This window comes from Conger conger, chromosome 6 (assembly GCF_963514075.1).
Source record: "Conger conger chromosome 6, fConCon1.1, whole genome shotgun sequence".
NCBI classification, from domain to species: Eukaryota; Metazoa; Chordata; class Actinopteri; order Anguilliformes; family Congridae; genus Conger; species Conger conger.
The window spans coordinates 58182075-58196536 of NC_083765.1; the positions used below are offsets into that span (position 1 = coordinate 58182075).

At 48.6% G+C, this 14462-nt stretch overlaps 1 protein-coding gene across 6 annotated transcripts in view; it reads right to left on the reverse strand.

Annotated features, from left to right (window-relative positions):
- ppfia1 (PTPRF interacting protein alpha 1) overlaps positions 1-14462 on the reverse strand; it is a 60582-nt gene that overhangs the window by 16148 nt on the left and 29972 nt on the right. For 3 of the 6 annotated variants that reach the window (XM_061244568.1, XM_061244567.1, XM_061244570.1), the window contains exons 7-19: positions 13652-13873; positions 12991-13137; positions 10908-11042; positions 9518-9574; positions 8514-8597; positions 7307-7438; positions 7153-7215; positions 6630-6712; positions 6380-6530; positions 5277-5500; positions 4179-4410; positions 1337-1461; positions 831-1003 (exon numbers count right to left, since the gene is read on the reverse strand). In XM_061244568.1, the coding sequence (XP_061100552.1) occupies positions 831-1003; positions 1337-1461; positions 4179-4410; positions 5277-5500; positions 6380-6530; positions 6630-6712; positions 7153-7215; positions 7307-7438; positions 8514-8597; positions 9518-9574; positions 10908-11042; positions 12991-13137; positions 13652-13873 (1828 nt within the window). The remainder of the gene's footprint in view (positions 1-830; positions 1004-1336; positions 1462-4178; positions 4411-5276; positions 5501-6379; positions 6531-6629; positions 6713-7152; positions 7216-7306; positions 7439-8513; positions 8598-9517; positions 9575-10907; positions 11043-12990; positions 13138-13651; positions 13874-14462) is intronic. The other 3 variants (XM_061244572.1, XM_061244569.1, XM_061244571.1) reach the window with 1 other exon arrangement.

Genomic DNA, 14462 nt, shown 5'->3' on the forward strand with positions numbered 1-14462 from the left:
AGCCAGCGTACACACGATCAGTCAATTGCACCGAGATCAGCCAGCGTACACACGATCAGTCAACATACACACGATCAGTCAACTGCACCGAGATCAGCAAGCGTACCATTAATGCGCTATAATGCAGTGGTAACCAGCCCTGTTTCTGGAGAGCTACAGTGTTGGAGGTTTTCACTCCAACTCTAACAAAGCACGTCTCATTCAACACTAAACCCTGTTCCTGGAGATCTACCATCCTGTAGGTTTCCACTCCAACCCTAACAAAGCACACCTCATTCAACACCCAACCCTGTTCCTGGGTTCCCGGAGACCTAAGATACTGTAGGTTTTCATTGCAGCCCTAATCTGGCACACCTGCCTCAACTAATTAGCGGCTCATCAAAAATTGTAGCTGTTGAAAGATGCGCTTTGTTAGGGTTGGAGTGGAAACCTACAAGATGTTAGAGTTAGGAAACTCCAATGCAGTGCATCAAAACCCATATTTGCCTAACTGGAACATTTATTAGGCTTAATTAACCAGTCATTATAGTAAGTGAATCCCATTCTCGGAAACTGTCAGGGCTGTGCCACTATGGACACACATACACAGTGAGATGAGTGGTGCTGGGGATTCTGGGAGCTGTAGGCAGAACACAGAGCTTGGCTGGAAGATTCTTTGAATCTTTGAATCCATTTATTAGGCTTAATTAACCAGTCACCTTGGTCAGTGAATCCCATTCTTGGAAATTGGCAGCAGCACGGCACTATGAGAGCAGTGGCGACTCAGGGCTATGGTGCATTACACACATACGTCGTGAGAGGATTCTGGGAGTTGTAGGCAGAACACAGACCTTGGCCGGGGGACTCCTTGCCGGGGGGGCCGGGCCGGCCCTTCTCCTTCTTGCCGAAGAGGCGGCCGATGGAGGACTTGATGCCCTTCTTCTTGGCAGCCTTGTTGAGCGAGTCCTGGCTGCTGTTGCTGCTGCTGGGGTTGCTGCCCTGGCCGTCCTGGAAGCCTGCAGAGCTGCACAGGCCAGGAGAGCGGGCCATGACATTTACACTTACTCCCCATGGCTAGCACAGCAGTGGCTCTGAACACAAGCTCCTGTGTGCTACGTGCTATCTGCAGCCTGGTATGGGCTACGCACTGGCAGAAGTTACACAACTTCACTCCTGGTGGACAATTAGAGCCTTGGCTTTCAGACAGCAAGTCTCACTGCTCTGCTTCTGGGCTTTGACGGTCCACACATCAAGGCAAAACTGTGATACAGACACAGAAACGGACACTGACACAGAAACAGACACCGAAACAGAGACAGACACAGATACAGACAGTCTGATACAGACAATGACTTACCCCCTGATATCTCGGATGTCTTCGTGGCTGGCTGCGTGAATGGCTCCCTTGTTGAGTCTCATGGAGCGTGGGGTTGAAGGAGGAGAGGTCTCACACTTTATCGTGGCTTTGTCATCCTGTGCAGACTAAACAGGGGGCAGAGGGCAGGAAATCATTCATTACAGGGGGTCCTCCACAACATTCATTTCGGATGGGGGGGGCAAAGTTATTTTAAGCATGGCTATTTTCGTAGCCAATAGCTCTCTTCCTGTTGTGCTTAAGAAACAGCCGATAAGACGGGCATGTTCTAAAACCTTTCATAATGTTGACCGTTTGGCTTGTCCATTCACTCCATTATAAGCAAACGGACCAAAAGCCCAAAACTGACGGACGCGAATTAAGCAGAAGATGCCAAAGAAATGGAAGATTATACAGCCTGCAAGCCGAAAGCATCATGGCTAGCCCTTACTGCAGCTTTTTAAGTTTTTCAGTGACTTGTGGGAGAAAAAAAAAACTTTATCTGGGAATACAACGCAAATCTCAGGGTACAGTTCCAGTACATACAAATATGACACAGATAAGCGTTTGATCAGAAGCCAGCCTGTACAGAGCTTGGTGTGTGCCCTGGGTATCCAGAATAACAAAAAAATAAATCTGATCTTCAAGGAAATGTTGTGGTGATTGCTGAGATCAGATAGAGCATGTTTACCAATTAGAAACGTCCTAAATTTACCTTCCTGCGGTGCTTCCGTAAGTCACTAGGCTGTCGGAAGCATGAAAAGCAGAGTGGGCAGAAAAAAACAGTTAGCAACAAATTTAACTCACAAGCTTAGCAAAGCACTGCAGACAAGGTGGGGGAAAGAGAGAGATGAGGAAATTGAGACTTAAAACCCGGTCATATCTGTAGAGCAGTAAATGTGGATGAGCCAGTCTGATGGAATATGTTCGTGCTGTAATATACCACAAACCAGGGTACGTGTTCCTTGGAAATGTACCATCCTGTAGGTTTACATTTCAATCCATAATCTGGCACATGTGATTCTACTACTGTAGCAGTTGAGATGCGCTTTGTTAGGGTTGGAGTGAAAACCTACAGGATGGTAGACCTCCAGGAACAGGGTTGGGTGTCGAATGAGGTGTGCTTTGTTAGGGTTGGAGTGAAAACCTAGAGGACAGCAGATCTCCAGAAACAGGGTTGAGCAGCCCTGGACTAAACTGTTTCTGGAGTAATGGCCTCAGACAGAGATAAGGGTGGAGTAACACGCAGAGAAGAGCACTCAGGCGGGAGGAGGGATGGAGGAGGGGATGTAAAACGTCAGCCGCAGCATCGACTCCGAGATCACACTCTCACAAACTTAAAAGGTTATTCACTGCCACTTCATCACTACAAGTATGTACACATGTATTGAAGTATTGTCATTTTCCTGCAAAGTGTCCAGGGACATAAGCATGAACAGCACTATGCAAAAGCTCACTTGTAGTTTACATAAATGTAAAACTCAATAGTCTACATGACAAAAATAACAGGTGAAGCACACAACCAGACTCGAGCTCAACCCTAAATGCTGAGGCAAAGGTATGCAAGCATTCGTGGCAGGCCATTTAGCAACGGAGTCATCTGATAAAGTTTAGTTGCATAGTTTCCACTTTAGCCTGCAAAACAAAACATAAGCAGGAAAAGAGATCGACAAACAAGATAAAGGCCATAGAGGGCTGAAGCCATGACAAGTACAGTCTAACAAGGGAAATCTCAACGGTCCTTTGCAGCAAAATTCACAGTTTAAATGCGCTAAGCTGACAAACGGCAGTCGATAACTACAGGAAGTACATGCCGGGACCCTGCTTATCTGGAGGACGGCTAAGCTGACCTCTCGGTTTACTGTGAGCACTGGCAGGAGTGAGAATGCGAGTCTCGGGGGCGGTGCTGGGGCTGAGGGGGTGGGAGGTACCTGGATGTAGTACGGTGAAAAGCTATAGGGCGGGGTGATGCTAGGATAGGGATATGGTGAGTAAGCTACAGTCTGATGGTACAGGGACCTCTGGATTACATAGGGGTCATAGAAGGAGTGCTGGGGAATTACAGAAAAGGTGTTAAAACAATATGCTGTCAAACAATTTGATAAAAACACTGAACAAAACATTTCACAGTATGATATAATGCAAGGGCACAGTGTGTAACCAACAAACCAAAACAAATGTAAGATATGTTAGAGAGTGTTAAACAAGGGTACATTCAGTGACATTTAAGAAAATTATTTCAAGGAAAGAAATTAGCAGGCAAACGCAGGGCTGAACTGTGCAAGACATTAATTGACTAATTGTAAAAATAAAATTCAACACAAAGAGTGGCTAATGATTCACTCCACTCCCTGTGTTTCCTCAAAGGATATCTCAAATTCAAATACATTTTATTGGTATTTACAGAAGACTGCCACAAAGACTGTAGTAGTGTGGTGTTCTGTAGAAGAGTAGGTCAGTGACAAATGAAGCTCTATTGTGGTGTTCCATGGAAGAGTAGGTCAGTGTCAAATGAAGCTCTATTGTGGTATTCTGTGGAAGAGTAGGTCAGTGTCAAATGAAGCTCTATTGTGGTGTTCTGTGGAAGAGTAAGTCAGTGTCAAATGAAGCTCTAGGGTGGTGTTCTGTAGAACTTTAGGTCCATAATGGTTGATTTAAGCTCTTGGTTGCTTGTGACACAACCAGGTCTGAAGTTTCTTCCATTTCAGCTATAACTAAACAGCCAAGTGCGTTGTCCATGTTCATAGACCCGCCATATTGGGACCTCCCTGTCTCAGTGGAGGACAGGCAAGGACACTGGTTCCAGACAAACGGAGCATGACGGGTGAAGAGGGCGAGGTCTCACCAGGGTCATGACGCCCATGCGGTCCACCTCTCTGCTGGGGCTGTGGCTCGCCCGGCGGGGGGTGGAGCTGCCGGACCCGGGGGGCGAGGACCCGGCCAGGGAGGACCCGGCGTAGGACGGGGGCAGGGAGCTGAGGGAGCGGAAGCGGCCCCCCAGGGCGTCTCCGCTGCCCACCCGGCTCTCGATCTCCTCCGCCCTCTGCGCCGCGTTGTCCTTCTCCTCCTGGATCATCCTGCGGGAACGGGAGGGTTGAACACCAGATGCCACGTGCAACACACTCCCCCACACCACATAAAGAGACTGGGTCAAAACACACAACACACACTCCGCCACACCACATTGCTTAAAGAGACTGGGTCAAACAAGAGGTACCACACAAACAACACACTCCACAGACCAGGCAGCTCTTACAAGAATGCGTAAATCAAGATAGGACTGAAATAAGTAGAACGCAAAAGCCTGCACACTGCACATGTTTCCGTCTAGACGTGATGCAGTCTGATAAAGAGCCATCATTAGGCGTTAATAAATGAACGTCTATACAGGAGCACATAGTGTGCGCAGTCTTATCGTCCTACTTAAACCAAGATGTACCACAGACAACACTCCTCAGAACTAGACCAGCAGTGATATTGACATTTACAGTAATGACAGACATTCAAAGGCTGTGGTCATATAAAAGGTCTGAGAACAACTGCGTGTGTCATAGTCACAGCAAAAGTCAAATGAATGACCACTGAATGACCGCAAACTGAGTTAAAGCAATTTCTGGACTTTTCTACCCAATGTCCAACAGAACCTTGAAGTATAGCTGGCTTGGAATTAAACCACACACATCCTGGTTAAATCTAGAACTGCATCTCAGGAAGTGGCAGAAAACACATGGTGAATATTTACAACCAAAAAGAAGGAAGCCCACCCTTTTTTTTTTTTTTTTTTGACCCGACAAAGATCCACTAGGACCTAAACATTGTGCGGGCTACCTTCCTTTCCATGTGCTCTTCAGCCCAGCACCTTAAACTGGATGTGTGTATCCCTGGCGATCTTAAATATATCTAGCCAAGCAGCCCGTGAGTCTGCGCTGAAGGCCTCCCTTGCCTGATCTCGGTGTTGATGGCGTCCAGCTGCTCCTGCAGCATCATGGCGAGGGTCTGGGCGTCGGCCTGCCCGGCGGGGGACAGCAGGTCGGCCGAGCTGAAGATGGTCTCGCGGTCGTCCTCCATGTCGGAGATGTCCACGTCGCTCTCGAAGGCCTGCGCCACGTTGGCCAGAACGTTAGCCTGCTGAACGCGCTCCCACTCCTGCTCGTTCAGCGTCTGCACCTGAGAGAGGGAGGGAGGACAGGAGAGGAGGGGAAAATAATTTAAAAAACATACTTCGGTGTCAGGTCTCCACTGAAGAAGTTGGAAGAGCTTCAGCCATAGCTCTTGTGAGTAACGTTTAGGACACACAGGCACACGTGGCCTTAAAGTCAGAGGGCTACAATGGAGGCTCAACACAAAACGGCAGTTAAATCAGTGATCACTCCATTCAGTGTCCACGGCAATAGTGGCAAACTTGCAGGTGCTTGCCCTTTACCAAACAGTTGACGCAAAGGAAACACTGCAATTCAAGAAGATACAGATGTCGGACACATTCACTTACATGTTTCTGGTGTCCCAAGAGGCAAGAAAGATGGGGAAACAGAAATAAGAGAATGATGAACTCAAATCCAGTGAGCATCTTCCAATGAAATGTGTGTTAAGACAAACGTAGCAGAACAACAAGCCAGAAACTGTAAATCACACACATAACTCCATCAAGATTGGTTATTTAAAAGTTGTAGGACACTGTTAGTAATATGATGTTTAGTAAATTGTCCTCTGCATTTGATCCATCCTAGTTATTTAGGAGCAGTGGGCAGCCACACTGCAGTGCCCAGGGACCAAATCCAATTCTGAGGACAGTGCCTTGGACAAAGGCAATGGCAGGAGTACACCTAACCCAACATGCATGTCCTTCATTGTGAGAAAAGCCAGATTTCCCATTGGTAACCCACACAAAAACGGGGAGAACGTGCAAACTCCAGGAGAACACGGTCGGCGAGGACTCAAACCCAGAACCTCTGTGCCAACCAGTGCACCACCATGCCACCTCGACGTAGCCTTTTCCAGCCACATGCAAAACCGGTTTGTGGCTTTGCGCGTTTCCGTTCGTCTCACCTTGGAGGGCTCGTCCCTGAGCGCGGCGACCCGGCCCTTCTGCGGCCTGCGCAGCACCATGGCGCTGTTGTAGATGTCCGCATGGTTGTCCATCATGGAGGATGCCGAGACGGGGTACCTGAAGTCCGGCGTGCTGCCCAGGGGGGAGTGTCTGCAGGAGAGAGAGAGAGAGAGAGGGAGATACAGAGGAGGGGGGGGGGTTTAGGGAGGGAGGGGGCCGAGGGCCCGGTTCTGTGGACCGGTGACTTACCCAGAATGCAGCAGGGAGTTGCTCCTGTTCCTGCCGTGCTCGCTCTCTGCCCGAATGGTCTCGATCTCAATGAGGAGCTGCTCCTGAGAAGGGGAAAAGTGCAGTGGTGAATCTGGGCTCTATGCAAACCAGCTGCAGCCAGCTCACAGACGATACCTTCCACAACATTAAACGGGGAGAACAACACACCCCCTAAACAATCTGGTGACCTAGGTCATGGCTACAAGGGCTGAATGATGTCAAGTTATGGCACAACCACTTTTCTACCCATGATAGGTCCATGTTTTGTATTGTTTTGAATTACCAACATCAATAACACTTCAATTCCTGTCCCACAAATAGAAGTAATGAAGCATGTCATCAAACTGACGTCAGAAAGTTTGGTGGGTGTGCACAAGCATGAGAACACAAACATTCCAAGACTGAAGAGCAAGAACTAGCAATAACATATCAACACTGGTATCTGGAGCGAGACGTTGGCGTTTCAATACTTTCACATGGAACATGCGCACTGAACACTAACCTTCTCATGGTGCGCTTCTTCTATCAGCTTCTTTGTGTGTTCCAGTTCACGGATGAGGGAATTCTACACGGAACGAAATGACGCAGAAGTTTGTGAAGGTCCTAGGAGGCGTTATAAACGCGAAGGCCCCGATTGACCGCTCTCGCTCTCCTACCTTCTCCTCCAGAGCGGACATCCTCTCCTTCAGGTGGAGCTGCAGCCTCTCGTTGGACTCGGACAGCAGTTTGTCCACCGTCTCCGACAGCCGCTTGTTGTGCTCCTCGTTCATCTTCTCCCGCTGCCGCGCCTTTCAAACACACCGCAGGTCTCATCAAACCAGAATAAACCGGTCTTCCCAGACTCCTGTCGTTCCTTACTCTTTATGCGCTTCATTCTTCCGAATCTTGTCTTATACATTCCCCTTTCTCAGAATGTATAGTTTAAAAATAATTATTTTCATAATGAAAACCGTGCAAAAAATGGATAATGGGAAGAGAAGGGTCAACTACTTTTCCATTGATTGAAACATAATATTCCCTTTTGATAATTTCATCAATGGTTTCTCCCTGTTGATCTCTTGAGATAAAGAATTAAATAATGCAAAATGAAATATGTACAGACTGCGGGAGCAGATGGCACAATTCCCACGAAACCTGTTCTTCTGCACTGAGGTGAGACAGCCAGTGCAAACTGCACAGCAGTTTAACAATGATGCCAGATGCTTCACCGTGTCCTATTTGCTCAGGCCGCTGATCTGTCAGCCCTGTCATGTTGATACAGGGGAGTGCTACAGTACTGCGGCAGAAGCCCTCTGAATACCAATAGGACACGGTACAGCATGACGCTGGTTAAACAGCTGCAACGGTAGTATTGGCTGTCTCACCTCAGTAAGGAAGGACATGTATATATAACAGAATGCCTTTATGCAGAGGCTTGAAAAATGATGTTTGTGTGTCTTTGTCTTGATTTACTTCTCTTGATCTGCGAAACGAGGTATGCTGGTCAAAAAGAAACTGCCAACTAGAGATATTAAACACCAAAATCTAAAAGGAAACTAGCAAAACAAAACAGTTTATTCATTTGTTGATGAAGGTCTGCCCTTTCAAATTTTCTTTTCAAATTTTGTGCCAGCATGTCAGTCTTCCATCTCTCTCTTGTTGCAGAGACTCCCATCTGCAATGTAATGGAATTATATGGAGGTGGGGGACCTGCTGATTGGCTGACTTAAGGTAGTATTGGCTGTGTCACCTCAGTAACAGAATGCCTAGCTACAGAGGTAGCCATCTGGAAAATAAAGGAATTTTATGGTGGTGGTGGGAATGCTGATTGGCTGACTGGTGTGTCGCCCCAGTGCAGAAGAACACCGCCCCCCCGGTCCTCACCCTCAGTAACTCCTGGTTCTTCTCCTCCAGGTGAGCCTCCAGCTGCCTGAGGTGTTCCTCCACGTTCCCGTGCCTCTCCTCGGCCTGCGGAGACACCCCGGCGGGGTCAGAAGCGCCCGCGTTTCGCCCCTGCCCACGTCCTCCACCCCTCACAGCCGCCCCGGCCCGGAAGCACCATGCGCTCAGAAAGCAAGCTAAAGCTAAACCAGGCTGCAGCACAGAGCGAGGCGTGGGGGGAGCCTGGGAACAGAGCATCCTGGGACTTGGAGTTTTTTTAAGTCAGCCCCATGATGTTCGGTTTGGACAAACGGAACTGAAGGAAAACTGATGCGCTTTCGCCATTCACCTGATGAATTTCATTCAGCTGAGGTGAAAGCAACCCATACATTTTCGAAATGGGTAATTCCACGTGAACTCAACACACTTCTGGGCCACATTGGAACGGATTTAATACCGTTGATACAATAACAGATTAACAACCCGAGACAAGTGTAATTCCAGCTTCAGGGGGGTTTCTTATGAGGCCAGATCAGCATGCCAAATCTCATTATAATCTGTGAAGATGCGGTTGTCCAAAAGTGTGCTGAGTTGACATGGAATTACCCAGGTTATATATTCCCAATTGAACGGTCTCGTACTGATATGAACTTAATGTGAAATGAAGAGTCCCCATACACACTGTATTCAGCCCAGAGATGGGCAATTCCAGTCCACAAAGGCTGTATGTGTGGTCTTCCACCTTAGGCCAAACTATCTCTTATTAGACCATATTTGGAAGATCAATTTGACTGGAGGACAACAAAAGCGATAGCATCCAAGCCTGCCAGGACTGGAATGTACCATCTCTACCCCGTACAATGCGGCCATCCCCTCCGTACGAGTCTGCGTCCTCGGGTTCGAACGCTTCCAATTATGGTTAGAGTTAGAAAGATGAAGAGGGCTGGGGGGGAAAGGAAAAGTGAGAAGCGGTGGTTAGCGGCAAGGAGCAGGCAGCCGTCCTCTACCTTCCTCTGCGACACAGCCTCCTGAGGGCTGGAGCCGGCGCACAGCGAACGGTCAGGCTACAGTGGGCGAGCCACACAGAGGGCGAGCCACACAGAGGGCACACAGGGGAGAGAGAGAGAGAGAGAGCGCAGAGACAGGACTTTAGTATGGGGGCACATGAGTGAGTGAGCGAATGAGAGAGAGAGAGAGTCAGAGAGAGGGGGAGGGAGATAGAGGGGGGGGGAGAGAGATGGAGGGGAGAGAACAAGAGATAACAAGAGGGAGACAGTGAAGGGGAGAGGGGGAGAGAGGGAGAGGGAGAGAGAGGGAGAGCACAGAGAAAGGGAGTTTTTGTACAACTGACTGGGAACAGGATATCTGGAGGGTAAATTAAAGCAGCTCCATGAGAAATGCCAGCAGATCTGCTGACAGGCCAAAATATTTACATCACATTTTCATTTACCGCTGCCTGTTTGAGCTGAATCAATATTCCCTCCTGTTCTATTTCATTACCGGCAAAATGGCATCAGATGCACGCAAGCAGCTTAATGTGCCAAACTTATGACAGTTAGAAAACCAAGGCACAGCTCTGATGAGTACATTAGGCTTTTAACATTGTGTTAAGTGTGGTTTGGCTCTACTTCCACGGCACACATCCAGATGGGGTATGCAGTGCATTAGCAGAGTCAGCTTGGGCAGGCAAAGGGCTGTGTGCCATTTCTCACTAAATTCTGCTCGTAAAATGTAACACAAATTTCACCAAAGACAGCTGTATTACCTTCTTTAACCTAATTTAAGTACAGCAGGTTTTGAATTGTTCAGGGTAAATTAATTGTATTTTTTAAATTAGAAGAAGTGTGGGTATGTCAAGTTCTGTGGAGATTTCCATCAACGTTTGACAAAGACTGAAGATGTTGGAGGCATTTCAAGGCCCAAACAAATCCTCTTCACCCCAGTGTCTATGCTGGCTAGTTGGAGAAATCTCTCAAGACGAGAAAATAATCACTTGTGGTCTTTTTTTTTTTTTCCCACAATGAAGCAATCTTAACGATGACTACCACCCACCCTCCATACACACGCAAGTAAAATGTCCTTTATTTCACAACCATGTGTCAGGTCAGGTTGTTCACTCCCTAATCCTTAGAATCCTAAATTGAGCTCATCAATGTGAAGCGCTTCTGGATGGGGAGATACAAGCTCTTAAAATGACACATTATCGCCATTGACGCATTACTTCTATCAAATAGCTAATAGGTCGCCACACAAACGTCATCAACATTACATCATCAGCAGAGTTGGGGTGTGTGGACAATATGGAGTCAGCTAGAGACATGAGAGGGAGCCCTAACCACACGAAGCCTCCGTCGCCGGGGAGACGGGGTGAGTGGCGGCTCCACTCTGCTGACTCACCTTGGTGAGTGCGGCCACCCGCTGGGCAAGCTCCGCCTCCACGCCCGGCAGGGTCTCAGCCTTCCGCATGGTCTGCTGCAGCTTCTGCTCCGCCAACTCCAGCCTCTCCTGCAGCTGCCTGTTCTTATCCTCAGTCTGAGAGAGAGGGGACAGAGCTGAGTATACCACACAGACACAGACACAGACACAGACACAGACACAGACACAGACACAGACACAGACACAGACACAGACACAGACACAGACACAGACACAGACACAGACACACACACACACACACACACACACCTCATGCTAGACGCGTCATAAGGGCCATTAGTGGAAACAGGAAGCAGCTCATCTGATCTCTGTAGCAAAGGTGATTGATAAACCCTTCAGGAAGTTTGTATTGTTCCTGTGCTGAACAATAGAGCATAGTTGTAATGCTCTGCATCCCATTTCCAGAGGCTTATTTATGGCTCCGTTTATAGTATTTATACTTTTTGTTATTTGAACACTACAGTTGAGGCATCGCAGTCAGAATAAGGTCAAGTTCCCCACAGCGATGTGGCACAATGGTCTGGAAAGCATGTTTGCAGCCACATGATTGCAGGCCTGCTCCAATCCTGAACAGGACATTGCTGCTGTACTCATCCCATGGTATGAGTAGATGCTATCCAGTCGATGATACTACTATCTGGAAGATATTAGTTGTGTTTCGTGTTTTTTTGTGAATTTGAGATGGTTCCCCTCCAATTTCTGCCAACATGGAACACAGAATCATGTCCACATAGCAACTCTTTCCATAACCTTCACTATTGATTCAAGAGGCCCAAAGACGAGCTCATGCACAGACCTTCAGCAGAGGACCACACTTCACACACAGCTCCACAGTGAGTGAAGTCGATCGCTGCAAGGAGACGTCGCCGCCCTGACCAGCTGAAAGCCCTCCAATTACACCATACAGGGCTGCTGTGCCTGGCTGGAACTCCCACGGTCCGGGTTCGATACCAGACCCACAGGGCCCATCTATGCTAAGAAACAGCAACTCAACAGGAGGAGCCAGCAACGGCCCCGATATTTATAAAACTCAAGGAGGATGCATAAAAGCTTAGCACAAATAAGCAGTTTTCAATACCAAAAAGTTTCACAATTTCCAACACAAAAAAGCCCCCCCCCCCCCCCCCAGAGCTTTATTTCCGTTTCCAATCTTGCGCGGCGGAGAACACAAAGCCAATATTTTGGAGGGTTGGTGTTGGGAAAAGAGTCTCCCACAAAGCGCCATTCATGACGGGAGAGAAGGGCAGAGGGGCTGGCGATCTGCGGCCAGGGCCGCTGTGACTTTCAGCCCCCGGTGAAAAACAAACAGGGCTTTGAGGCCTTCCTTTCAGCCGCGCCGCTTCAGGCGACGCGTTCGGGCTCCACGCAGAGCCGAGCTGCCAGAGCGCCATGGGTCTTTCCTGCCTTCAAAGGAACCTGTCACACTGCCCTCCGCCAGCCTAAAGCCGCTTATTCCCCCCGGCTCCCAACACGAGCGCTCATTCAACGCGCCTCTGTGTTTGTAATTCAAATCGCACCGGCTGCTGTGACATCATTAAGCTGCGAATGTTTTTGCCATTTTGTTCACTGTAGACCCAGAGAAACAATTAGTATGCATGTGGGTGTGCGCATGTGTAGGTGTGTGTGGTGTGTGTGTGTGCGCGTGTGCGGTGTGGTGTGTTGTGCGTGCGTCTGTGTGTGTGTGTGTGTGTGTGTGCGCGCATGTGTGCACGTGTGTGTGTGTGGTGTGTGTGGTGTGTGTGGTGTGTGTGGTGTGTGTTGTGTGTGTTGTGTGTGTTGTGTGTGTGTGTGTGTGTGTGTGTGTGCGCGCATGTGTGCACGTGTGTGTGTGTGGTGTGTGTGGTGTGTGTGGTGTGTGTGTGTGTGTGTGTGTGTGTGTGTGCGCGCGCGCATGTGTGTGCGTGTGTGTGTGTGTGTGTGTGTGTGTGTGTGTGTGTGTGTGTGTGTGTGTGTGTGTGTGTGTGCGCGCATGTGTGCGTACACTGCATAGCATACACTGCGCCGTACAGCTGGTGGACGGCTGTGCTTGGAGTGGTTGGCTCACCTGTCTGAACATGGACTCTTTGTTGGCGATCTCGGTCTCAAGCTTGTCGTTGAGGTCGTGCACAGACGTGGCCTCGCGCTGGGCGGCGAGGTAGCGCTTCTCCAGCGTGGTGATCCTCTCCTCCATGTCCTCCTTCTGGGCCATGGACTGAGGGGAAGGAGGTCAATCACACACTGCTACAGGACTGCAGGAACTCATGGGCTAGCATTGCTCTCATCTCATTTCTGTATGCTTTATGTATTTTTATTCAGAAAGTGGGTGTTTTTATTGAATATACAACATTGTGTTCTGGGGATGTCTCATCCTGAATTAGTGGGGACGTCACATCTAGCACATTGTCAATTACCGGGAACATTACAGTGACAATTACAGTAATCGTCAGTGTAATGTCCCCAGTAATTGTCATTCTCAATTAACGGGGAAATCAGGTTCTGAATTAGCAGGGACATCACAGACTGGGGGCATCACATTTCAAATTACTGGGGGCATCACATAAATTGGCGCTGTTTCAGAAATGTTTATAGCTGAGGTCAGAACAGCCTGAGGCGTGTCGCGGTTTCCTGTTCTTTTAAAGTAAAAAGCCCAAGTGACTGATATTCACATGCTCATTGTTGTCACCTCAGGTGTGGACAGAGCAGCAGTGCGCGGGGGCGCCCCCTACCTCCCGGATGTCCCTCTGCAGGCGGGTGTTCATGTCCTCGGACTTGATGAGGTCCTTGCGGGCGGTGTCCAGGTCCTCCTCCAGCTCCACCACCCGGCCCGACAGAGCGGCCAGCCTCTCCTTCATCTGACACAGGTCCCGGCTCTGCCTGTCCATCATCTCCTGGAGCTCCAGGGCCTTGGCCACGTCCTCCTCGTGGCTCAGAGAGCCGTCGGACGACCGCTGGGGGACGGGGGAGCGGGGGAAGAGGCATGGCGGGGGTGAGTTCGCCTCACGCTTTTAAGCTGGCTCCAGGGTTCTGCTCTGATTTTATTTGTGTATGCTTTAAGGCATTTTTATTCGGAAAATTGGGCGTTTTTATTGAGTACTTTGAGTATTTTAATTGTGTTGTGTGTTGTCTTTCTTTTAGCACAGTGAAGCACTTTGTACTTTATGAAAAAACGTGTTATGGAAATTAAGTTATTATTACTTTTATTATTATTATTATTATTATTATAGTCCTGAATGTGTACATATGTCAAACTGCCTGGTTTGCTGGCAGTTGGCCCCCCAACACCCCCACACACAGGTTTCCGGTTGGACTAGGTTTCACTTTTTTTCCTGACAGGAAACAGATCCTAACCGCATTGCTTCCACTAGGGGGAGTCTCTTGGACACTAATTCGGCACAGGTTTTCTATGACTTGCCTACAAGTTAAATGCTGAATTGACTTTGACTTTGGCAGAATCTGGAAGCAGTCCCATTGTGCATGAATTAACCAATGAACACACGCATTTGCAATGGTCCATTCAGACTCAAGTTTCGATTGCAA